The sequence below is a fragment of the Poecilia mexicana genome, unplaced genomic scaffold, assembly GCF_051168715.1.
Source record: "Poecilia mexicana isolate PSO_F unplaced genomic scaffold, ASM5116871v1 scaffold_15, whole genome shotgun sequence".
Classification (NCBI taxonomy): Eukaryota; Metazoa; Chordata; class Actinopteri; order Cyprinodontiformes; family Poeciliidae; genus Poecilia; species Poecilia mexicana.
The window spans coordinates 675108-701357 of NW_028263384.1; the positions used below are offsets into that span (position 1 = coordinate 675108).

Sequence of the window (26250 nt, forward strand, 5' to 3'; positions counted from 1 at the left end):
GACTGATGGACAGACTCAGAGTCGCTCTGGAGCAGAAAGGACGTTCTGACCTCCATCGCCACATCACCCCATTGCTCCGTCGCCCCGTCGCTCCATCGCCCCCTCGCCACATCACCCCGTTGCTCCATCGCCCCGTCGCTCCATCGCCCCGTCGCCCCATCACCCCCTCGCCCGATCACCCCGTCGCCCCATCGTCCCGTCGCTCCATCGTCCCGTCGCTCCATAGCCCCATCGTCCTACCGCCCCATCGTCCCATCGCCCCATCGTCCCGTCGCCCCATCGTCCCGTCGCTCCATCGTCCCATCGCCCCATCGTCCCGTCGCTCCATCGTCCCGTCACCCCATCGTCCCATCGTCCCGTCGCTCCATCGTCCCGTCGCTCCATCGTCCCATCGTCCCATCGTCCCATCGTCCCGTCGCTCCATCGTCCCGTCGCTCCGCTCCATCGCCCCACCTCCTCCTGCTGCTGCAGCCTCAATGTTTAACATCAGGTCGTTTTCATCCTGAACATCCTGTTTATCTGAGTGGGGTCATGCAGAGCAGGTTATAAGTCAGTATCTTCAGGCTTCCAGCTGCAGAGTCTAAATGAACAGATATCTTGTTCACATTGGAGCTTCAGGCTCTGCAGATTATTATTATCATTATTATTATTGTTATCATAAATAAACACCGAGGATGGAAACAGCTTCAGCAGCTTGTTGTCTCTGACTTCCTGTTGGAGAACAAAGTGATGAGATGTTCAGCAACCAGGAGAAAACAATGAATGATTTATTTTGTTTCATGTTATGACATTTTAATTTCTTCTCTTTACTTCATAACAAACTATAAAACTATAAATATTATTCAGGCATCATCAGGATGACATAAAGTACAAACTTATCAATAATTCAGTAATAAATAGTTTGGTGACAGCATATTTTCCCCCTTTAACATTTTAACTCTTTGATCTCAGTCTGAATTCATGATGAACTCGATTATTCTAGATTATTATTAATTATTCTAGATAATTCTAGATTATCATCGAGTTGACCTGATACATCGGTCCGTTTCGCTACAGGAAGTCAGAATCACATGGGAATCATTTTCACATTGAACAGTTCATGTGACTCGGATCGGATCATGTTGAGTTGGTTCAGTCGGTCGCTGAGACGCTGACAGATCGGACTGCATCTCCCAGCATGCATCATGCTGGAGGCCATCTTGATGACATCACAACCGTTTCTAAACTCAACAGAAAAACCTTTAAAACCGACCCGGTTTAAACCCAGACACCCAGTTCTGATCAGCTCTTTAGAACCTTCAGTTTAACCTGCAGAACCTTCCAGAACCGCTGTTTGTTCATCCGGGTTCTGGAAAGTTCTGGAAGGTCCTGGAAGGTTCTGGTTCCACTGCAGACATTTTTACTTTTAACAAATTATTTTTCCTGTTTGAAGTGGAAAAATCATCCAGAGGAACTAAAACTTTTTCTGTCGACTGAAAAGTTACTTTTAAATTATTTTTGTCTTAATTGAAGTTTATTAAAATATTTTCTCCGGAAATTAAACATAAATTCTTGTTAAGGTTTTGAGTTTTTACAGTGTTGGACTTTCCCATCATGTCTAAACTGATAATAAAATAAAAGTTTAAATGTTTAAACTGAAAGAGGCTCAAAACCCAAAGATGATCCAGATTTTAAGACTTTACTGCTGGACGTTACCAAATGTGCTTAATAATTATTCATTATGGTTTAATTAATCGTTAATTAATGTTTAATTGGTTGAATCTGCTGGAGTTTAAATGTTTCGTTGCTTCTCAAGCTGCAGATCATTTTTCTCCAGTTTTCAGGTTCAGATTATTATTCATCTCTGATTCCGACGAGAAAAATAAAAAAATGTTTTTCAGACAATAAAAACAAGTGAAGAGAAAAATAAATAATGCAAAACGAGTTTCTGCAGGAGGATTAATGTGTTCATCTGCTTCAGGTTAATGTGTTCATCAGCTTCAGGTTAATGTGTTCATCAGCTTCAGATTAATGTGTTCATCAGCTTCAGGTTAATGTATTCATCAGCTTCAGATTAATGTGTTCATCAGCTTCAGATTAATGTGTTCATCAGCTTCAGGTTAATGTGTTCATCAGCTTCAGGTTAATGTATTCATCAGCTTCAGATTAATGTGTTCATCAGCTTCAGGTTAATGTGTTCATCAGCTTCAGGTTAATGTGTTCATCAGTTTCAGATTAATGTGTTCATCAGCTTCAGATTAATGTGTTCATCAGCTTCAGATTAATGTATTCATCAGCTTCAGATTAATGTGTTCATCAGCTTCAGATTAATGTATTCATCAGCTTCAGATTAATGTGTTCATCAGCTTCAGGTTAATGTGTTCATCAGCTTCAGATTAATGTGTTCATCAGCTTCAGGTTAATGTGTTCATCAGCTTCAGATTAATGTGTTCATCAGTCAGGAGTCCTGCTGCGTCTCGGCTTCCTGATCTGTATTCATCCTCGCAGCAGCAGAAGGTCAGAGAGACGGAGGACAGATAAAACAGAGCCGAGCGTCAGGCTGCATACCAACGAGGAAGAGGAGGAGGAAGAGGAGGAAGAGGCCTGCGGGCCCAGCGGACCGGAGCTCAACGATTCCCTCTGAAGCAACAGGAGCCACGAAACACGATGAGGAAGAACTGAGCAGAAAATATCAGAGAGATATAGATATATGATAGATAGATATATGATAGATATATGATAGATATATGATAGATAGATAGATAGATATATGATAGATAGATAGATAGATATATGATAGATAGATAGATAGATATATGATAGATAGATAGATATATGATAGATATATGATAGATATATGATAGATAGATATATGATAGATAGATAGATAGATATATGATAGATAGATAGATAGATATATGATAGATAGATAGATAGATATATGATAGATAGATAGATATATGATAGATATATGATAGATATATGATAGATAGATATATGATAGATAGATAGATAGATATATGATAGATAGATAGATAGATATATGATAGATAGATAGATAGATATATGATAGATAGATAGATATATGATAGATATATGATAGATATATGATAGATAGATATATGATAGATAGATATATGATAGATATATGATAGATATATGATAGATATATGATAGATAGATATATGATAGATATATGATAGATATATGACAGATAGATAGATAGATATATGATAGATAGATATATGATAGATATATGACAGATAGATGCTGTGTGTTGATTTCCATCTAATTGTGTGAATTTTAAACAAACGTCTGAAGTGTCACTTTAAAGCTTGAACTCGTTTTGTTTCATCTGCTGCTTTGATTCTTCAGGTACTGAAAAAACACAAAGTCCTACCAAATATCTTGATCTGGTTCCTGTTGCAGTTTTATTTAAACTCTAGAAATAAGTTGAACTAACATAAGTAACTTTTCAGCCAAATATAAAATCTTGTTTTCAGTTAATAATTCTCAATATTTCTGAAAAAGTTTTGGTTTCACTGGAAGATTATTTCACATTTTCATGTTTTGTGGTTTTGCAGTGTATCTGGAACAAACAGGAAGTGGAAACTACAGACTAAATATTTTAGTTCTCTGCTCCAACAGGAAGTAGTGACGTCAGGTTGGTGCCTCTGGTTCGGCTCAGTTTCATCAGGATTTATCCAGGAAATGTTTTTCTCTTTCCTCTTTTGTAAAAACTCCTGAAAACTGAGAAAGTTTTTCATAATTGATCCGTTTTTATCTCCTGGTTCTGTTTCATGATCGTTGATAGAAACTCGGTTCTGACCCGGTTTGGGCTCCAGCCCAGGAAATGTTTCTGGTTCTGTTTCTCCGTCTGCAGGACATTGTGACCTTTGACCTCATGGACAGACAGACGTCTGTTTTCTCCTGGTTCTGGTTCAACTCGGCCAACAGTCTGAGATGAGCTGGAGGTCAAAGGTCATCTAACCTCCAGCTCAGGTTGTTCTTACAGGTCAGATTATTTTACAAATAAAATTATTGTTGATAGATTTGAATCTTTCAGTTAAAACCTTTTTGGAACCTCATGTTTTATTTCCTGCAGCCATTTTGTTTCTGAGTCATTTATGAAGAGAAATGAACAGAAATAACGACTCAAACATGTTTTTGATTCTGTTGCTGCTGAGAATTTAAATTAGTTTGAAAACTGGAAGCTTTTCAGTTTCCACTCCTAAAAACGACTTTGTTTATTATTTCATGGCCAAAATCGTTTTTTTTCTTGTTTTTTGACAGAATTTTCTCAGGATTTTCTTCAGGTCTGTTTGAATCGTCTGTAATCATCCGATCAGTCAGTTTCTCTCCTGAACCGTTTCTGTTTCTTCATGTTTTATTTCCTCTGATGTTCATCCAACATCTAAACATTAAATAATCATATAAAAAATAAACGAAAACTTCAGTATTTTCTAAAAACTGTCCCACCGACCATGAAGATCACAGGAACAAACAGGATCCGTTTGAAAAGGTTTGTCTTCGGTTTCCCAGGGTCCCTGAATGCATCGCCCCAGTAAATGAAACATTTAGAGATGAAAACATGAATGTTTGAAGATGAAAACATGAAGAACTAGAGATGAAAACATGAAGGCTTGAAGATGAAAACATGAAGATTTGAAGATGAAAACATGAAAGTTTGAAGATGAAAACATGAAGGCTTGAAGATGAAAACAGGAAGGCTTGAAGATGAAAACATGAAGAACTAAAGATGAAAACATGAAGGCTTGAAGATGAAAACATGAAGGCTTGAAGATGAAAACATGAAGGTTTGAAGATGAAAACATGAAAGTTTGAAGATGAAAACATGAAGGCTTGAAGATTAAAACAGAAAGGCTTGAAGATGAAAACATGAAGAACTAAAGATGAAAACACGAAGGCTTGAAGATGAAAACATGAAGGCTTGAAGATGAAAACATGAAGGCTTGAAGATGAAAACAGGAAGAACCAAAGATGAAAACATGAAGGCTTGAAGATGAAAACATGAAGGCTTGAAAATGAAAACATGAAGGCTTGAAGATGAAAACATGAAGGCTTGAAGATGAAAACATGAAGGCTTGAAGATGAAAACAGGAAGGCTTGAAGATGAAAACATGAAGGCTTGAAGATGAAAACATGAAGGCTTGAAGATGAAAACAGGAAGGCTTGAAGATGAAAACAGGAAGGCTTGAAGATGAAAACATGAAGGCTTGAAGATGAAAACATGAAGAACTAAAGATGAAAACATGAAGGCTTGAAGATGAAAACAGGAATGCTTGAAGATGAAAACATGAAGGCTTGAAGATGAAAACATGAAGGCTTGAAGATGAAAACATGAAGGCTTGAAGATGAAAACAGGAAGGCTTGAAGATGAAAACAGGAAGGCTTGAAGATGAAAACATGAAGGCTTGAAGATGAAAACATGAAGGCTTGAAGATGAAAACATGAAGAACTAAAGATGAAAACATGAAGGCTTGAAGATGAAAACAGGAAGGCTTGAAGATGAAAACATGAAGGCTTGAAGATGAAAACATGAAGGCTTGAAGATGAAAACATGAAGAACTAAAGATGAAAACATGAAGGCTTGAAGATGAAAACATGAAGGCTTGAAGATGAAAACATGAAGAACTAAAGATGAAAACAGGAAGGCTTGAAGATGAAAACATGAAGGCTTGAAGATGAAAACATGAAGGCTTGAAGATGAAAACATGAAGGCTTGAAGATGAAAACAGGAAGGCTTGAAGATGAAAACATGAAGGCTTGAAGATGAAAACATGAAGGCTTGAAGATGAAAACAGGAAGGCTTGAAGATGAAAACAGGAAGGCTTGAAGATGAAAACATGAAGGCTTGAAGATGAAAACATGAAGGCTTGAAGATGAAAACATGAAGAACTAAAGATGAAAACATGAAGGCTTGAAGATGAAAACAGGAAGGCTTGAAGATGAAAACATGAAGGCTTGAAGATGAAAACATGAATGCTTGAAGATGAAAACATGAAGGCTTGAAGATGAAAACATGAAGGCTTGAAGATGAAAACATGAAGGCTTGAAGATGAAAACAGGAAGGCTTGAAGATGAAAACAGGAAGGCTTGAAGATGAAAACATGAAGGCTTGAAGATGAAAACATGAAGGCTTGAAGATGAAAACATGAAGAACTAAAGATGAAAACATGAAGGCTTGAAGATGAAAACAGGAAGGCTTGAAGATGAAAACATGAAGGCTTGAAGATGAAAACATGAAGGCTTGAAGATGAAAACATGAAGAACTAAAGATGAAAACATGAAGGCTTGAAGATGAAAACATGAAGGCTTGAAGATGAAAACATGAAGAACTAAAGATGAAAACAGGAAGGCTTGAAGATGAAAACATGAAGGCTTGAAGATGAAAACATGAAGGCTTGAAGATGAAAACATGAAGGCTTGAAGATGAAAACAGGAAGGCTTGAAGATGAAAACATGAAGGCTTGAAGATGAAAACATGAAGGCTTGAAGATGAAAACAGGAAGGCTTGAAGATGAAAACAGGAAGGCTTGAAGATGAAAACATGAAGGCTTGAAGATGAAAACATGAAGGCTTGAAGATGAAAACATGAAGAACTAAAGATGAAAACATGAAGGCTTGAAGATGAAAACAGGAAGGCTTGAAGATGAAAACATGAAGGCTTGAAGATGAAAACATGAAGGCTTGAAGATGAAAACATGAAGGCTTGAAGATGAAAACATGAAGAACTAAAGATGAAAACATGAAGGCTTGAAGATGAAAACAGGAAGGCTTGAAGATGAAAACATGAAGGCTTGAAGATGAAAACATGAAGGCTTGAAGATGAAAACATGAAGGCTTGAAGATGAAAACATGAAGGCTTGAAGATGAAAACATGAAGAACTAAAGATGAAAACAGGAAGGCTTGAAGATGAAAACATGAAGGCTTGAAGATGAAAACATGAAGGCTTGAAGATGAAAACAGGAAGGCTTGAAGATGAAAACATGAAGGCTTGAAGATGAAAACATGAAGGCTTGAAGATGAAAACAGGAAGGCTTGAAGATGAAAACAGGAAGGCTTGAAGATGAAAACATGAAGGCTTGAAGATGAAAACATGAAGAACTAAAGATGAAAACATGAAGGCTTGAAGATGAAAACAGAAAGGCTTGAAGATGAAAACATGAAGGCTTGAAGATGAAAACATGAAGGCTTGAAGATGAAAACATGAAGGCTTGAAGATGAAAACATGAAGGCTTGAAGATGAAAACAGGAAGGCTTGAAGATGAAAACAGGAAGGCTTGAAGATGAAAACATGAAGGCTTGAAGATGAAAACATGAAGGCTTGAAGATGAAAACAGGAAGGCTTGAAGGCAGCAGCAGCTGCAGCGACTCGTCGCTCAGTTTGTTTTTTCATCAAGTCTCTGCTTGTTTTCTGAAGCCAGAGGGAAAAACTCAGATCATCGATGTGAAGCTGCAGCCTGAAAACCTGCAGGTCAGGAATCGGGTCGCTGGTTCTGAAGAGGCTCAGAAACGTTTCACTGAAAACCAGAAAAAACTCAACTGGAAACAAACAAACAACTCAGGAAGGTTTTCTGATCTTCATCAAAATTGGAGCAAAAATACTGAGGATGAAGAGGATGAAGAGGATGTTTACCAGATTTCAGACTGAATGACTTCTTACCTGCTCCTTTTATGGATTCAGATACAGAGTCCCAGGTCCCTCCAGGTTCCTCCAGGTTCCTCCAGGTTCCTCCAGATTCCTCCAGGTCCCTCCAGATTCCTCCAGGTCCCTCCAGGTTCCTCCAGGTTCCTCCAGATTCCTCCAGGTCCCTCCAGGTTCCTCCAGGTTCCTCCAGGTTCCTCCAGATTCCTCCAGGTCCCTCCAGGTTCCTCCAGATTCCTCCAGGTCCCTCCAGATTCCTCCAGGTCCCTCCAGGTTCCTCCAGGTTCCTCCAGGTCCCTCCAGGTCCCTCCAGGTCATGGTCCAGGTCTGGTTTTGGTTGCGTAGCGTCTCCTGCGCTCTGATCGTCTCGGTTGTTTCCTGTTTCGGTCTGAAGCTTCAGGCTGAAACTTATTTGGTTCTAAACAGGAAGAAAAATGAATTTCAGCACAAACATCATATTTTATGTTGTTCGCCTGATTAGTGAACAGATTCATCTGCAGACCTGAGGAGGTTTTGGACTTTAGAGGTGATTCATTCTCTGTAAAATATTCTAATGTGATTTTTTTCACACATAAACTGGAAATGATTAGAAAACAGGAAAAACCAACAAAGATCATTTTGACATCGACTGCATGACGAGTTTTTATCTAAAGTTTAATTTGTCCTGATTTTAAAACCAAAGGACTGAAAACGTCTGAGATGAATTTCTACAGAAATCAAAGATAAAAATGTCAGAAGCAGCAAATTTAAATAGATTTAAATATTTTGTGTTTAGAAACATTTCAGCAGAAACTCAGAACCAAATCAGCTGTTTTTATCCACCAGCTGATTTCTCTGCTGCAGATTTACAGTTTTTGTTTCTGAAGTGTTTAATTTTTGGTGATAAATTAGAAAAACTTTATTATTCATGTTCCTACCAGGACATGTTCCAGCTGACATGCAGCAGCTCAGATTAACCTGCAGGAGTTAAAACCAGATTAAAGTTTAAATCGTTTCATTTCCAGTTGGACCTGCTGCTCGGCCCAGCAGGGAGCCGTTCGCTCGGTGGGAACTTCCTCCCTGGTTCTGAGTGCCTTCGGCCCACAGAACCGACCCGAGGTCAGCCGGCCCACCCACACGCTGTTGCCGTGGTGACGCAGCCATTCGGCCCACGGCGGCACTGAAAATCGGTTCATTGTTCCTCAGAACAACCAGAGCCTTGATTTACTCTGCAGCCGTTTCTGCATGCGACCTCTGACCTCCTGCCAGCAGTGATTGATCACCAGAGCCTCCGTCTGATTAATTCAACCGCAGGAGAAACTTCAGCTTCCTCTGAGGTCAAAGGTCAGAACAAAACGGATGTTTGGATTATTAGGAAGAACAATGTAAAATATTCAGTTGGACTGAAGAGAAGGAACCGAGCCTTATCCCAACCCGGTCCGCTTTAACCCAACTCCAGTCTGCTCGTCTAGTCAAAGTCCGGTTCGGTTGGTGTGAACGCTAACCGACCTCTGACCTCTGGTCCTCCAAACCTCAGTCTGGGTTCGGTTTGAATGTGAACGCCAAGCGGACCAGAGACCGCTCCAAAAGCAGGAAGTGGACTGCAGCGCAGGGCATTCTGGGTAAACAAGGTTTCCCCCAGAAAACTTGCTAAGTCGGGGTCGGGGCGTTGAGGCGGTCCACCGTGTTTTTGTATTAAAAGATGTTGACAGGAAATGTAAAAGTATTACTGTGTAATTATGTCACAGGAAAAGATCTCCAGTGAAATGCTATTTAAACCCACAACTAGTCTAAAAACAACAAATTTGCTCTTCTGTTTAATCCAAATGAAGTCAGCAGCTCCATCAGGCCCCCAAGAGCTTCAGGGGCCCCATAAACACTAATATTTTAAAACAGACCACAGATGCATAAATGTAACACTTGTTTATTGAGATGGTCAATGCTGTTAAACTTGATTCAATTTCAGCATACATACATTAAATGATTTTAAGTTGTTTAACATTTAAATACAAGATTTTAAGGAGCTGGCAAGTTTACTTTGTAAGACTTCAAAGAACAATATTCATAGTTAGATTGTTTTGTTACCATAGCAACAATCTGATGCTGTGAGTTTAATCTTTGAATTTACACAAATTAGTAAACTGTGATTGTAACTTATTGCTTTTTAGGCTGGCCAATTAAACTACTCCCTTCTCCCGTATTTCACTAAATCTAACACAGAAGCTGTGTTTTTAGCAACAAAAGGGGCCCCTAAGTCAGATTCTGCTCCAGGCCTCATACAGCCTTGGACCAGCCCTGCATGATGAGTTAAATCTGCTGCACTACGCAGAGATGCACAACAAACAGGGGATTTAATTCAATGCTGCTAATGTGGCTTTAGCAGCTCTTCCATTTCGTGTCTGTTGAGTTTTTAATAAGCGCCACAGAAACTATTCTGGTTGGTCGAGTTTATGGGACGAGTTTAAGTAGACGACGCATTTGATATGGTTTGATGCTTTGAGTAACCAGAAAAATAATACTAAAAATAATAATAAAATAACATAAAATCAGCGTGATGCGTGACTCCGAGGAGAGCGTTAAAGCTCCTCACCGGGCTGAACCTGCATGATGAGGTTAGTGCTGCTCGTTATCCACAAACGCTCCGGCCAACCGGGACCACAGACATAAACTTTACAGGGAAGACAGACACAGAGCCACACGCTGGGCAGCGTGTTGAGATGGAAACGCCGCATATAATTGTTCGTTCACAAAGATAAATCATTCTCGCCGCTCCACAACGCGCCTCTGAATTCACTACAACTTATTCCTGCGGTTCACATTGAGCAACCAGAGCTAACGCTGCGGGTTTTAAACTCCTACCTAGAGTTCTCCAAAGGATCATAATTCCTCACAGTCGGTTGATGTAAATATCCATACAGGTCAGCCTGAGTCCAGTTTGAGTGAAAGGAGGCTCCAGCTGTGTGATTGGTTCGCGCTGTCGGCTTTAAATGCATAAACTATAAACCTATTATAAACCTATCATTTAGGATAAATCTGCTCTGCTAGTGAAATGCTGAGAGCAAAACAGACGCTTGCAGCCCGGCTTTAAAAAGAAAACAAAAAAACAACAACGATTTTTCCCCCCCTAGAAACTTAAACAAGCAACGCTTAGCCTGGCAGCGGGATAGTAAAGCATGGCGGGCCGCCAGGCTTGTAATACACTGGGGGAAACCCTGGTAAATACAACCAAAGCTAACGTGCTAGCCTAGCACTAGCAGCAGAAATGTCTCCTGGTCTTCAGCCTAAAGAGAAATCCTCCATCTTGTTTCCATCTGGTGAAGAAGGAAGTTGATCTCAGTGTCTTCAGAGGTTTTTGTGTCGTTTCCTTCAGTGGTTCTTGGTGCAGCGCCCCCACAGGCCAGGAGGGGAACAGGCTGGTTTGACTCAGAACCACAGTAGTTGGAGGTGGAGCAGATGTTCTGGTTCCAGTAGAACCGGGTCGACCGGACTGAAGGAGGAAAACATCTAAAAGCGAACCTATAAAATGTCCCCCATCATGATACCACCTCCACCAGGCTGGACAATGAAGGAAGGATCCATGTTTGATGAAGTTTCCATCAGATTCTGTCTGGACTTTTGGTTTGAATTGGACCTGTAAATGTTCTTCCATCTGTTCTGGAGGGTCTGGGTGGTTTTAGCTTCAGTTTCCTGATTTTATCCGACAGTTCTGTCGGTCTGGTGTTCTGCTGCTGTAGCTCATCTGCTCCAACGTTCTGAACCAATCGGACCAACAGCCCTGCTGCGTTTCAACTTCCTTCATTCGTCTTCCTGATGCTCATCTGATCTTCAGTGTCTTCATGTCTAAATGAGTTGAGTTTCTGCCGGCTGATTGGCTGATTCAATAAATGTGTAATAAAGCAGGTGTAGCTACTAAACCAGAACCACAGAGGGTCGTTGACGTTCAGTAGAAACCCAGCAGCTCTTCAAGGTTCCTGAGTCTCTCAGTCAAACTCAGGAATGTCATCAAAACGTTTTCATGTTTCGCTGCTCGGCTTCAAGGAATGCAGAGAAACAAAGACGCCTTTCTGCTGCGTCTTCACCGACCTGGAGGAAACGAGACGGAGAGCAGAGGAACGGCTACGGGTTAAAGGAGGAGAGAGAGAGGAAGGAGGGATGAGAGAATGAACAGAGAGAAACTGGCTGGAAAAGAAAGGAAAGAATAAACTCAGGAACAAAATGAGTCAAAAAGAGAAAAAAACATAAAATAAAGGAAAAACTAGATGAACTGTTGAAAAACAGAAAAACATTAAAATAATGAAATTTAAGTAAAATATTAAATGTGATAGTTATTCTATTAGCAGCAATAAAATTCATATTTTCTGTCCTGATTTAAACGATTCATGAGATGTAGAATAATTCCTGAAATAAAACATTTAAATAAAATTTAAATGTGTCTTTGACTAATTAAAAAATATATATTTTTAATAAAAATAATAAAATTTACAATCTAAAAAACTTGAATTTATTTTGAACTTTCCTGAGGAAAAAAATGTTCATGATGTTTTTTACAGATTAATATTTATGCAGAACATGTTGCTGGAGAGGATATTTAATTTAATTTAACTTAAACAGGATCTAGATGAAAGTTCTTGTTTTTATTCTCATCTCGCTGAGATGAAGGAGCGCCTCCATCCAGTCTGACCTCTGACCTCCGCTCTCTGCCGGAGCCTCTTCCTGACAGTTTCTCTCCTCGCTGTCGGATGTTTGTGTAGGAATGTGAGCAGAGCCGCGATTATCCCGCTAATCCTGAGCGGAACCAGGAGGCCCGTCGGTTCGGTGTGTTTCTGATCCCATCAGTAACAAGATGGCCGCCATCACCGCCGGCAGGATGTTAGGAAAACTGGAGTTTATGTTTAATGAGGCAGTAAAAACCACACCCAGCTCGGTTCTGTTGGGTCCTGGTTCTGTAACGTCCTCCATGTTTCCCTCCGCAGTGCCTGGACTTCAGCCGCGGCTCGCTGAGCGGCGACCTGTGTGAGGATCTGTGTGTCGGCGGCCTGGTGGAGTATCAGCGCTGCCTTTACTACGAGAACGGGAAGAAGGTGATGGAGGCCCGATGGAGAGGGAACCGGGTCATCCTCAAGTCCAAACTGGAGAACTTCTCCTCCTACGAGCCGTTGGGCCTGCTGGACTACCAGGTGACCACCCAATCTGAAAAGTGTGGAGTGTACTGCACTAAAAGATCCAAACGACAAAACACAAAAAACTAATTCAGCTGAAAAATGCTGCAAACAGGAAACAGCAAAAACAGCAGCAAGTTGCTGCACCAACAGAAGATCCTCCAGGCCAGCAGGGGGAGTCTGGAGTCGTTACCAACATGAATGTGTTGTTGATCTGTTGTAGAAAACAAGAAGAGAAATGAATCTGTTCTTTCTCCTCCATCTTTACTGGATGTTTCTTTCTTTCATTCCTTTTTGCAAACAGATCAAACTCCATCTGATTCAATCTGGAGCAACACTTTCCTGAACTTTGACTAGGCCATTTTAATCTATAACAGATCAAACTCCATCTGATTCAATCTGGAGCAACACTTTCCTGAACTTTGACTAGGCCATTTTAATCTATAACAGATCAAACTCCATCTGATTCAATCTGGAGCAACACTTTCCTGAACTTTGACTAGGCCATTTTAATCTATAACAGATCAAACTCCATCTGATTCAATCTGGAGCAACACTTTCCTGAACTTTGACTAGGCCATTTTGACCTATAACAGATCAAACTCCATCTGATTCAATCTGGAGCAACATTTCCTGAACTTTGACTAGGCCATTTTAATCTATAACAGATCAAACTCCATCTGATTCAATCTGGAGCAACACTTTCCTGAACTTTGACTAGGCCATTTTGCCCTATATCCACCCCAGTCTCAGGTTTGTGGAGCAACTAGCCGGTTTTCTTCCAGGTTTACCTTCATCCATCTTCCCATTTCCTGACCCACAGCATGATGCTGCCACCCCCGTTTTTCACTAAGACTGCAGTGTTTTCAGGATGAAGTTCAGGAATCGTTTTCTGTCTTTAAATCTAAACCTTTATTTATCTGAACATAAGGTTTGAAAACTCTGTATCATTTCTCTTTTATAATTTTAATAGTTGTGTTGATCTATGAGCCAAAACTCAAAATGAAACTCATCAGAGTTTCATGTTTTTGTGTTTTTCGCCTCAATGTGAATTAGAAATAAATCTTTTTCTCTCCGGCAGGAAGCAGGAGAGGAGCTGTCGGCGCTGGACGTGGTTTTCTACGCCACTCTGGAGGTGAGTCATCTCAGCTGAATAATCCCATCTTTGGCTCCTGACAGCCTGAACAGGTGACGCTGTTCTGGGCTCAGGTGAGAAACTCTCTGGGTCTGGCTGAGGAAGAGGAGGAGGGAGGAGGAAGGAACGGCTCTCTGTCCGGCCTGTGGGGGCAGAACCTGAAGCTCCGAGAGAAAAGTTACTCCAGAGCCGATCTGGGCTCCCTGTGGGCGCTGCTGCAGCAGGAGGAGTACACCTTCCTCAGGTGAGCTGCAGCGACTCGGAGCCACAAATGACTTCAGACTCATTTAGTTCTAAATGCTTTGTGTCACCATTTCATTCGTCCTGCTGCACAAAACTTCACATTCAGTTTGATTCATGCAGAAAATGTTCAGGTTTTAATTTATTTGGATAAAAAACAGGAAATGATGAAGAGGAGAACCAGCTGACCCAGTCGGTCCAGGTTCTGGACTCCTGCAGTTGGATTTGTTCGTCTGTTTCTGAATGAAATGAGATCAGAACCAAACGGGTCCAGATTTAAAGGTTTGTTTCCCTGCAGAGTCCTGCAGGACCTCAGCCCCCATGTGGCCCGGGTGTTGGGCTCCTGCGGTCATTTCTACGCCGTGGAGTTCCTGTCGGCCGGACACACCTGGGACCAGAACCTGTTCTCCATGGACGAGGCGTCGGCTCCCAGGGCGCCGGGTCAGGCTGCAGGTTCTGGCGGCTGGAGCTCCAGGCTGATGGTGCATCGGGTGGCGCTGAGCTTCATGGACATGGTGCAGCACTTTGACAACGACTTCACACACAGACTGCACCTGTGTGACGTCAAACCGGAGAACTTCGGCATCAGGAAGGACCTGACGGCGAGTCTGGCTTTAAGGAAAAACTCTGAAATGTTCTGGAGTCAGGTCAAAGGTTAAAGTTCAGGTCTTCATCTAACACATAGAAAACTCATCAAAATAAAACTAACATAAATCTGAGTTATAAGTTTGAGTTAATGACTCAACCATAAAATGCAGGTTATGAAAGTAAACATGTTTAATCTGTTTCTGAATAAATTCAGTTATTAGGAAAATATCAGCTGATCTGATCTGTCGATCAGTAAAAACAGTTTTAACTGAATAAAATCTGTGCTAACAGTGAAATATGACTGTAAGTTTCCAGTCGTCATATTTCTGGAACATTTCATGAAACTGTAGATTTTGATGCTTCAGGCAGAAAAATCAAGACAAACTTTGAAGTGAAGCCACATGGAAAGTTTCCATCCATTACAGACAAAGATTTTTATTTTAGCTCCAACTTAATGAAGGCCTGAAGGCCTGGATGTGAAGCTGCAGTTAATCATTCAGGTCTGTTTATGAAACTAAAACAATAATCAGTAATAATCAACAGATTCTGCTGGTTTTAAACTAACGACGGTTTCTGGCTCATTTTTCACCTTTTGTTCTTTTTTTAAGTTTTCTGGCCATAAAAACGTCGACGCCTCATAAAGTTGGTTCTGGGCTGCAGCTGAATGTGATCATTGTTTTGTCTCTGCTGCTGGGAGAACTGGGAACGGAAAACAGAGGACCAGGAAAGACTTTCTCAGTTTAAATCTGAACTAGATTTAATTTAGACGAGGAAATAAACTTATTATTTGTTAAAAGATTTAAACATATTGTAAAAACTTAAATCAGACAAATCGTGACTGAGCTCCACTGTCATAAAATAAGTTTTGTTTGCTGTTTATTCTTAACCATAAATCCAGTAAACGTGTAAAATCCCAGCAGATTATTAATCTTCAGATTATTAATCTTCAGATTAAATCCCTAATTGAAGCTTTTATTTCATTTCTAACATTAAAACTTTACAATCAGATTTTCTTCACAGCATTTTGTAAAAAATTCAGGCTTTAAATTAACTTCATATATTCTGACTTAATAAAAGAAAATGTTCATCATGTTTTACAAAATTTAATGAAATTATTAAATTTGTTGTTTTGTTTCCACATTTAATTATAAACAAACTAAAAACTCACATTGACAACTTTTACATTAAAGTTATTGGAGTGTGAAACTCTGACCATCCATAATTATAATAATTTATAATTATTATTATATTAACATTATTATGAGAAATATCATTTAAGTGAGTTTATTAATAACAAATCCTTCATACGATATAAATCAACAGATAACATTTTGAGTCTCTTTCAAAAATAAAATTTTTCTATTTTCATATTTTTTGTTTTAAAATTAATTTTATTACGTCGGCAGATTTACAGATTAGTCTCTAAAAATGATTTTTTCATAATTTCTGATGCCTGATTTGTTCTAAGGAAATTTAAGTTCAGCAGATTTTTTAAATATAAATTAAATTATTAATGTTTTGGAAAAATAAACTCTACTGAAATAAATGTCATGTTTTATGGAGCCCACATCCGCCTTCAAAATAAAAGTGTCTAAAAGTTTTCACAAATTAATTTTTGGTTTTTCCTTTTTTAGATTTTGATCTTTCTGATTCAAAATCTATTTTTCTATAAAAAAAAAAAAGCTGTTATCCTCTTTAGAAAAAAATCAACCAGGTTAAAACTATTTTTAAACCATTAAAGGTCTGGGCCAACATGTTTAGACTTCGTTTTTCCTGTTTTGTGTTGCTTTCCTCTGTTCTCTTCGTCTCGGTGTAACGTGGCTCTGGTTCCGTCCTGCAGGTCGTGGCCATCGACGTGGACATGGCGTTCTTCGAGCCCAAGATGAGGGACATCCTGGAGCAGAACTGCAGCAGCGACGACGACTGTAACTTCTTTGACTGCTGGTCCAGGTGCGAGCCGGACCGACGCAGGTGCAGCCCGCACCGCAGGAACACCAACCTGCAGGTGATGCATCAACCATCAGGTTTCATCTCTGACTCTAGAAACTGAGTCTGAGATTCAGAGAAACTTTTTCTTACTGTGAATAAAATTAAGTTTTTATCCTGTGAATTTCTCAAATACCAATTTCTGAAATTATCTTTATTATTTATTTCACTTTGAAACTTTAAAGAAAAAATTCTATTTCATGATTTTTAATTATGAAATCAAATTGAATCATCACATATGAAGAAAGAATAAAACTTCTAAGCCAAGAAGTTTTATTCTTGGCTCAGAGGAATAAGCTGAAAATGTGCAGAAAATTTAATTTAGGTTTAAATTTCCAGAATTTAACACTAAAACCCAGGCTGGGTATTTTGTTCTTTAAAGTAAATATTTTTTTACTGATTTATATTAGGATGAAATATTAATTTTCTTCTGCTTATTGTGTCTGAGATAGTTAATTATACCAGGATAATTTGACTTTATATTGTAAATGGAGCATCGTTAGATTGAAATAAATGTTAATTCGTTATGTAGCTGAAAATGAATTAAATATTATGAAATAAAACTAATAATAATGGATGTTTACAACAAATTAAGAAGTATATAAAATCGTCTGAGGCCTTTCGGCCTGAAAGGCCTCAGATCTTCATCACCATCATCATCGTCATGACAGCAGACTGTCGTCAAGCCGCCGATCAAATGTCTGATGATAGCAGATATCTGCTTTCACAGAGAGAAGCTGTTTTCATCCAGGTGATGATGGAACGAAACGATGGGAGAGAAAAGATGGAAACCAGAAGAAAGAGAAGAAAAGAAAAATAATCAAAGTTCATAAAGGTGAAATAATCTACAGGCTGAGCTGAGATTTAAAGATTAATGATTTAAATAAATTTAAACAAAACGTGGATAAAATTTTAAACGGCTTCTTTATTTTATTTCATAAGAAATAAAAGTTAAAAGTTGATAAATGAACATTATATATAAAAAATATATAAAACTGCATCTTCTATATGTAAACCAAAGAACCAAAACAGTTTAACTTTAAACAAAGAAAACGAAGAACAAAGAGAGAAAGAGGAGAGGAGGAAAATAAAGAGAAGCTGAGTGACGACCGGAGCTGATGACATGTCAGAGACCAGCTGCTCTCCTATTGGCCGGCGCTCCACAGGTGTCTGCTCAGGTTGACCTGATGACCCGCCTCTGACAATCATCTCTTTCAGAAAGACGATTTTGTTTTCCTGAAAGCTTTGCTGCTTCAGATCATTCTAGATCTGTTATTATCCGTTTTACTTTTCATTTCTTTTTCTTTATTTTTCACAGATTTTCCGTTTCTTAACGTTTGTTTTGCGTTAAACACATCATGTTCCCCTCCAGATCTCCATCTGTCCTGTTTTCTTCTTTTTCAGGTGATTTGTGAGAAAATATTCCGGCCCTGGTTTTCTCCAACTCTTCTCGGTGCGAAAGCAGGACTCCCGCTTCAGGTACCAACATGTGAAACCAAAGATTTACTAACTTCTCTGCTTTCTTTCTTCCACTGAAACCAGACAGGATAAAAACAGGAGAACTGAGAAAAAAAACATTTTTAATGCAGTTTTTATGATCTCAAATTAAACATTTACTAATATTCCAACTAATTCATTAACTCACATCACTGAATGTGCAACGTTTTCAAATTTGGACCAGATGAGGATCAGGTACATGCCCAGCGATTAAAATGCCTGATACCTTTAATGATGTAACATTTAAATATTCAGATTATTTACAGGCTGATCAAACCGCGCCGTCTTCCCTCAGTCTGTAGTTTGCCATGTTAAACTCCACATGGAGGTCAGATGTGCCATCGGAGCCGTTTGTGCAACACGTTTGGCTCCCAGAATGAAAGATTTGGTTTTCAATGGTTTACTGTAAAAAATACATTTGAAATGTTCTTCCTGTTCTTATGTATTTCTGGGGATTACAGGACGATAAAACATATCAGCGCCACCTAAAGGACACTGTTGGTATCTTAGTGGTTTATCTAAAACTTTCAGCCTTTCATCTGTTTCTTGTGACGAACTTCAGATCATTTTAAACCCTGGATGATTCTTCAGAGCCGTTTCATTGAACAGGTGGAGCTGCAGCGAGCCGTGCAGGACTGCTCCGAGACCGACGGCGGCGCGGATGATGAGGGCGGAGCCCGCAGGGTCCATCAGCGCCTCCTCGCCGTCCTCAGAGCCCTGCTGCAGGAGGAAGTGGCTCCTGAGGACAGGAAGTGGACAAAGGACGAAACGGAGCACGTCCACACTGCGCTGAACTTCTGAGAGGAATGAAAGAAAAACTTCCTTCAAGATGTTCAAACAGCTTCCTGCTGTTTTAGAACCTGATCGTGGCACCAGAACCTCATCAGGCACCAGAACCTCATCGTGGCACCAGAACCTGATCATGGCACCAGAATCTGATCATGGCACCAGAACCTCATCGTGGCACCAGAACCTCATCATGGCACCAGAACCTCATCAGGCACCAGAACCTCATCAGGCACCAGAACCTGACCATGGCACCAGAACCTGATCGTGGCACCAGAACCTCACCGTGGCACCAGAACCTCACCGTGGCACCAGAACCTCACCGTGGCACCAGATCCTCACCGTGGCACCAGAACCTAATTGTGGCATCAGAACCTCATCGTGGCACCAGATGCTCACCCTGGCATCAGAACCTCATCGTGGCACCAGATCCTCACCGTGGCATCAGAACCTCATCGTGGCACCAGATCCTCACCGTGGCACCAGAACCTAATTGTGGCATCAGAACCTCATCGTGGCACCAGAACCTCATCGTGGCATCAGAACCTCATCGTGGCACCAGAACCTGATCATGGCACCAGAACCTGATCATGGCACCAGAACCTAATTGTGGCATCAGAACCTCATTGTGGCACCAGATGCTCACCGTGGCATCAGAACCTCATCGTGGCACCAGATCCTCATCGTGGCATCAGAACCTCATCGTGGCACCAGAACCTGATCATGGCACCAGAACCTCATCAGGCACCAGAACCTGACCGTGGCATCAGAACCTAATCGTGGCATCAGAACCTCATCATGGCACCAGAACCTCATCAGGCACCAGAACCGCTCAGAACTGATGAATAAAGCCTGGAAAAACATTTCCAATCTAAATAAGAGGATTGTGAACTTCTGGAGCTTTTCACCAACATGGAGGAACTTCAGTTTTATCTGCATAGAAAATCCAGATATTTTACAAACTGTTTCAGAAACAGATGCAGTAAAACAAAGCAGAACGGATCCCTGTGGACCAGAACCTGACGGGTTCTGAGTTTCTCCTGGTTGTAATGAGCTTCATGTTCTGGTTTTATAAATATTATTGTGATTTTGATGAATATTTGAACCAAACACCTCAAGTGTCTGAAATCTGTTTTGGATCCTCCAGGATTGTTTCTTCTTAAAGCAGAATTTGGTAACGTGGGTCGATTAGGCTCCGCCCCCTCCTCTTCATCTTCATCAGCAAGCCGGTAACCATGACAACAGAAGAAAAGGCAGTTCCCCCCAGCAGAGCCTTGTTAGCTCCTGTTGGGTCCTGAACTCGTTACCAGGTTCTGCTCCGACCCGATAGTCTCAGTGAGATTTATTCTACTTTTCTCATTTAAGGAGAAAATAAAACATATTTAGGTTCTGCAAAACTCACTTATTACATAAAATGTTTCTTTGCTTAATAAAATATTTTTTGCTTAATGAATAGATTTGATGTCAAACATTTTTCTGTTCACAAAATATTAGCAAAGAGAAAAATCCAAATTTCACCAGAATCTGATTTATTTCCACATGAATTTGATTTTGTGTTGATTAAAGGATATTTGGGTAAAACTTTATTAGAAGGGGTGTGAATAAGACTGACATAACACCTGTCATAAACATGAAGGAGTCTTTATGAATGTTGTCATGAAGTGTCATTCAGTAAATAATGACTTTTAATGCAAAGTTGCTCTAAAAGTTGGATGAAAAGTCCATTAAAATTCCAACTTTGCATTAAAAGTGTCATAATTTACCTCATGACACTTCATGACAACAGTCATAAACATTCATAAAGACTCCTTCATGTTCATGTTTATGACAGTGTCATGTCAGTCTTATTCACACCCGTCAAATAAAGCGTTACCAATATCTGGTTTAGAATGAAGAGTTGATTTTAAAACCAGTTTTCATCTTTTTGTTCTCAAAAACTCATGAAAACAATTTAATTGAACAAGATTATTTACAAGAAGTGACGATAAAACTGCAACAGCAGAAATGTTATTAAAATGAGATATTTGGCTGTAAATTTATAACAGGTTAATAAACTAAAGTTTGTCTTAAAATAATCTCAGTGTGAGGTTGGATGAGTTTCATCTTAAAATCATTTTATTTTGATTAACTTCTGTTTTCATCTCCATCTGAAAATGTTTTTATGGTTTTCTGTTGCTAATTTTTTACTCTTTGGGCTCCAAAATTCAACTTCAATGTATTTAAAAACAGCAAGTTTCCCTCTGGTGTGATAAGAAAAATAATTAAAATAGAAAAACACAGATATAAAACAGATATTAAAACATATTAGCTCTCTGAATTAAACTGATGGAAATCTTGTTTTTAGAAGATAAATCAAGACGTTTGATTCTGATGCAGTTTGGGAAAACGAAGCCGGATCTCTGGTTTCCTGCTGGTTTCTCAGCCGGTCGGAGGAGAAACTGGAGTAAAACATTTAAACTGAACTTTAATTTGATCATGTTTCTTCTGACTGGAGGCCATATTAATATTAATATTAATATTCCAGAGTCCTGACCTGGAACTGATGATGAGGAGGAAGGTTAGAGCGAAGGTGAGGAAACGTTCCCCAAAAATAAAACACTAAAAGGAAACCTGGAGAAGTAGCTCAGCTGTTAGAAGGATCTGACAAATATTCCTCCAATAAATATTGATAACATTATGAATCTGTTGTTGTTTAATCAGCTGTTAAATTGCTGCATCTTTTTAGAAGTTTAGAAACTTCACTGAATTTTACATCTGCATCTAAAGCAGTGTGAATAATTTGGGTTTTAAAGGTGAATCAGTAACTTGTTGCTGGAGTCATGATGCTGGTCAGAACCGGAGCAGAACGACCTCATCTGTCCGTGTGGGGTGCCGGTTGGTTAAGTCTCCAGCATGCAGACATTTCTCCTCACTTTATCAATCAGGACACAAATGTTAAACTTATGAGCTCAGACAGGAGACGTTGCCATGGCAACACAGATCATCAGGTTTCTGGTTGAGATCATTTCCACACAGCAAATCCAGGAGGCCCAGATTAACTCTGAGATTTGATTTCAACACTTTTAAAGTGTCTATATGGGTCCACAGCAGAAAGTGTTAATTTAACTCTTCTTGGAGAGTTGGTACCTTAACTCTTATAAAGTGTCAGATATCAAATCTGCTGGAGTTAATCATTTAACACTTACTGACACTAATCCAGTGTTAGATCTTAATATTAACTCTCACAGAGTATTTCTTTAACTTCTTAAGAGTTATTTGTAATTAATAATAAATATGTATTTTATTGTTTGAACTTTTAAAAATTCTTTGGAAAATAAACATTTAATAAAGAGGCAGTGATTTTCTCAAATGCATTTATTTCAAAACGTGCACCATAGTTACAAAACGTATTACAACGTGGAATAATGTGCATGTTTCACATGTCGCTTATCAAAAGGTCTGATATCAGCTGGTCAATACAAAATGCAGTATGCTTAATACATTTTTCTTCAATATTATATGCATGAAATTGTTCAAAGTACCAGGTGGAGAAAGTAAAGCAAGCAGTTCATGTAATATGATAGAGTACATTTCTTTTAACAGGTAGATTACTGGATATTACATAACAGACCAACCTGATACTCAGATCCATCGTTTCTTATCCAGTTTCTGTTGATCAGAGACAGTTCCTCCCTGCACTCCACCAGAGAGATGTCCATCACCAACAGACTGTCTTCAGGTTGTTGGGCTGTTCGTGACGTTTGGCCGGAGACGCCAACATGCTCCTCTACTGCATCGGACCGTCTTCAGTCTGAGTAGGACAGCCAGTGTCGACTCTGGATTATAACAGACAAAAACCAGAACAATGAGGAACGGAGCGAAGGAATACATTTTACTACAACTCTAACAACAAGCCTCCATTACAGAGATGTGGAGTTTCATATATTAACACTTACATAATCATTTCTGGAGCTTGAATCTTCGAAGAATCCATGGAGGGATCAGGAGGGGGAGGTTAGGCTGGAGATTCATCCTCAACCAAACTGGTTGAATGTGTCGCAGAAAGTGACTCTGTAAGTGAGTTTGCTCTAGAGTTGAAGGGCTGTTAGACGCTGTTCAGGTTTGTCACCACTCTCAACCTGGAGTGTCGGCCAGAACACCAACCAGGACCAGATGTTTAATGAAGACATGAGGCAGGATCCTTTAACTGCTCTGTACTCCAAACTGCATCACAGATATTGATCCAATGAACATGGATGGGCATAGATGTGTGTCTACATGAAAGTGTGTGTGTGAGTGTCTGTGTGTGTGTGTGTGTGTGTGTAGTTTCCTAGAATAAACAAAAATACAGAAAATAAGTTCAAGGTGTCCTATCATTACACCATCCCCTTATACCTTAGATAAACTAAGAAGGAAACCTCTAAGTCAATATTACTAAGCAAACTAAGGCAAGTTAACTCCACAGTTAACTAATAACCATGTCTCTGCTCCACTGAAAGTAGATATGCATGTTCAACACAATGCTCTACAGCAGTGGTCCCCAACCCCCGGTCCGTGGACCAATTGGTACCGGGCCGCAAGAAATAATTAAATATTTCCGTTTTATGTATTATTTGAGTCTGGAGGATCTTTTATTTTGAAAATCCTTTAACCGGATTCTCTCGCCAACACTGAGCCACAAGCAGCAAAATGAGTAAGAAACGGATCAGGTGTCTAAAGTTTCTTTGCAAAGGGGAAAAGGCCCAGAGAAGAGACAGGAGGATGGATTTATCCCGGACCGGTAGGTGAGTCAAACATTACAAGCTGCTCTGAGTAACATGTGGCGACCGGCTGCTAATGAGGCAATGAAGCTTCAAACTGCTTCGCCTCGTAGAGACCCAGCAGGCTGTGGATATAAGCAACACTTCGGGTCTCATTGTCTCCATCACTCCCAGATGGACCGTCTCGCTGCAGAGAAACAAGCTCAGGGCTCCGTTAGTCATTATCATGAGTTAAAGTAAAATGTTCTGTTTTGTGGCGCATCTGTATCTTATTTTGAAGGGATATGTAAACGTTACCATAGTGACCAGAGTCAGAGCGTTTGGTCGAGAGGAGATGAGTAGAGCTGTGAGTCTTAAGTCTGGTTTAGACGGAAAGATTTAAGGATGTCGGCCGATTCTCCAAACCTCTGTGACCACAGAGCTGATAAAAGTCCAACAGGTTCGATCGGTTCGTGTTCAGCCTCAAGGCAGGAGCAACACGAACCGATTCCAGTCACAAACATCCTGATTCCAGAGGATAATCCACAAAACCCCCAACATAGCAAACGGGAATTAGAATAACCAAACACGGATGACGATGTAGAAGCAACAGTGACAGTTTGTGGAGACATTTTAAGAGATAAAAGGAACAAAAAGAAAAAGCGGTGATAAAAGACAGCGGGAGCAGCAGCTCTATCTGCTGCACTATGATTTGGAGCATGGGCGTAGGTTTGGGTAGGGACGGTAGGGACATGTCCCGACCAATATTCACGGGATATGAAAAAGTCCCGACCAATTTTTGCCATATTGGCTCAAAGAACGTGGATCTACGATCTTTGATTAGCAGCAACAGGCGGTGCGCGGAACGGAAGCTTCTTAGTTTGACATTTATTATGAGCCTCCGAGACCGTGTCGGAACGGTGCTGTCGGGGGGGAGGGGGAGTCAGTTGAATCGTCGGACGTTCTTTGATTAGCTGCAAAAGGCGGCGGCTAGCTGGGCACACGCGTCTCCTTCTGAGTCTCCGAGACCATGTCGCCACCAAAAAAGAAAAGGACAGACATTAGAAGTTATTTCGCTACGTCGGCTGTAAGTACAGTGAGTGGACCCATAAGTTAGATATCTATCACGCAACGCATTTGTTGTAAAGTCCGGTGTTTAGTAAGGTCAGCACTGAATGTGAGGTAGAATAGGTCTGTTAATTATGTAATATTTTTTCTTTTTTCTTTTATTATTGATTTCTTCTTATCTGCAATTGTGTTTGCTGTATCCAGAGGATATTTCTTTTGATCTTACTTGTAACGTTTGCTGAATTTTGTAAAGGAAAAAGTAAAGTGTTCTTGAACTGATCTGCTGAGTATGACTGTATCTGGTTGTATAAGATGTATGATATGGTTATGGTTGGGGGGAGGGGTTATTAAGCCAATGTGGTTTCCCCCCACTTCTCAAAAATGTTCGGAGCTCTTGGGCATTTTACTGTGCTGCTTGGGGGGGGGGGGGGGGGTGTCAAGGTCCCCACCAAAACTTAGACCGAACCTACGCCCTTGATTTGGAGGCGACTGTTTTTTCATAGTTAACATTTTTAACTGAATGAACATAAACATAGATAATAATGACCTTTACATATAATGATAAACATTTCCACATATCATCTCCGATATCCACCGGACTCTCAGTTGCGCGATATGTGAGCCGTTTGGGATTCCCCTCTGTTCTGACGTCACCGCGCTTTCTGATTGGCTACCTGTCACATTCAGCAGGTTGTGTTCTCGTTCCCAGTCAGGAAAAACCCCACAGGCTGCGATGAAAGGGCCAAGACAACCAAATAGGGCATATTCAGGATTTACCGGGAACACCAACATGGAGCAGCCTCATCTGACGGTTCACCCCCCCGCGTCGGAGCAAAATTTTCTAAGTCTTGACCGGTCCGTGGAAATAAAAAGGTTGGGGGCCAATGTTCTACAATATACACATATAGCAGATAGCTCGAACTTAGCAACAGGTGAAATAACAGCAAATAAACTTCAAATCACTAATTTAGCTGCAGTAAACACTCAAATATTGCAACTTACTTCTCAATGACGCACTTATAAGGAGAACAAACATCTTGTGGTCTTTCCCACGTGTTAGCACAGCGGCTCGGTTAGCCAACTTCCCCACCAGATATCAGCAATGTTGGCTACGGCAAGTTGTCGACGTCATCACTGCCCTAACTACGGTATGCCTTAAGGGACAAAAGTATTGCTGAACAGAAAACACATAATACAAAGAGTATATATATAAGGGTCTTTTGAACAGACTATAAGAGTAAAATTAACTCTGCTTTTGCACAAAGTCTACTGACACCAAAACATTTAACACTTTTGAATTTGCTGTACGGCTTTTCTCTCTGAACGGGTCGGAACACGAGCCCTGAAAGTTTTCATTCAGAACCGACTGGACTTCATGTGAACCACAAACCAGAAACCAAACAGATTTCAGCGCTAAGCAGCTGCGGTGCGGATAATGCGCTCCA

General features: G+C 40.2%; 1 protein-coding gene across 1 annotated transcript in view; it reads left to right on the forward strand.

Moving 5' to 3' along the window:
• Positions 1 to 21094, forward strand: part of dipk1c (divergent protein kinase domain 1C) — a 32336-nt gene extending 11242 nt beyond the window's left edge. The window contains exons 3-9 of the mRNA XM_014971106.2: positions 12602 to 12805; positions 13869 to 13922; positions 13997 to 14166; positions 14461 to 14764; positions 16591 to 16755; positions 18141 to 18215; positions 18843 to 21094. Of these exons, the coding sequence (XP_014826592.2) occupies positions 12602 to 12805; positions 13869 to 13922; positions 13997 to 14166; positions 14461 to 14764; positions 16591 to 16755; positions 18141 to 18215; positions 18843 to 19034 (1164 nt within the window). The 3' untranslated portion in view covers positions 19035 to 21094. The remainder of the gene's footprint in view (positions 1 to 12601; positions 12806 to 13868; positions 13923 to 13996; positions 14167 to 14460; positions 14765 to 16590; positions 16756 to 18140; positions 18216 to 18842) is intronic.
• Positions 21095 to 26250: the final 5156 nt, after the last annotated feature.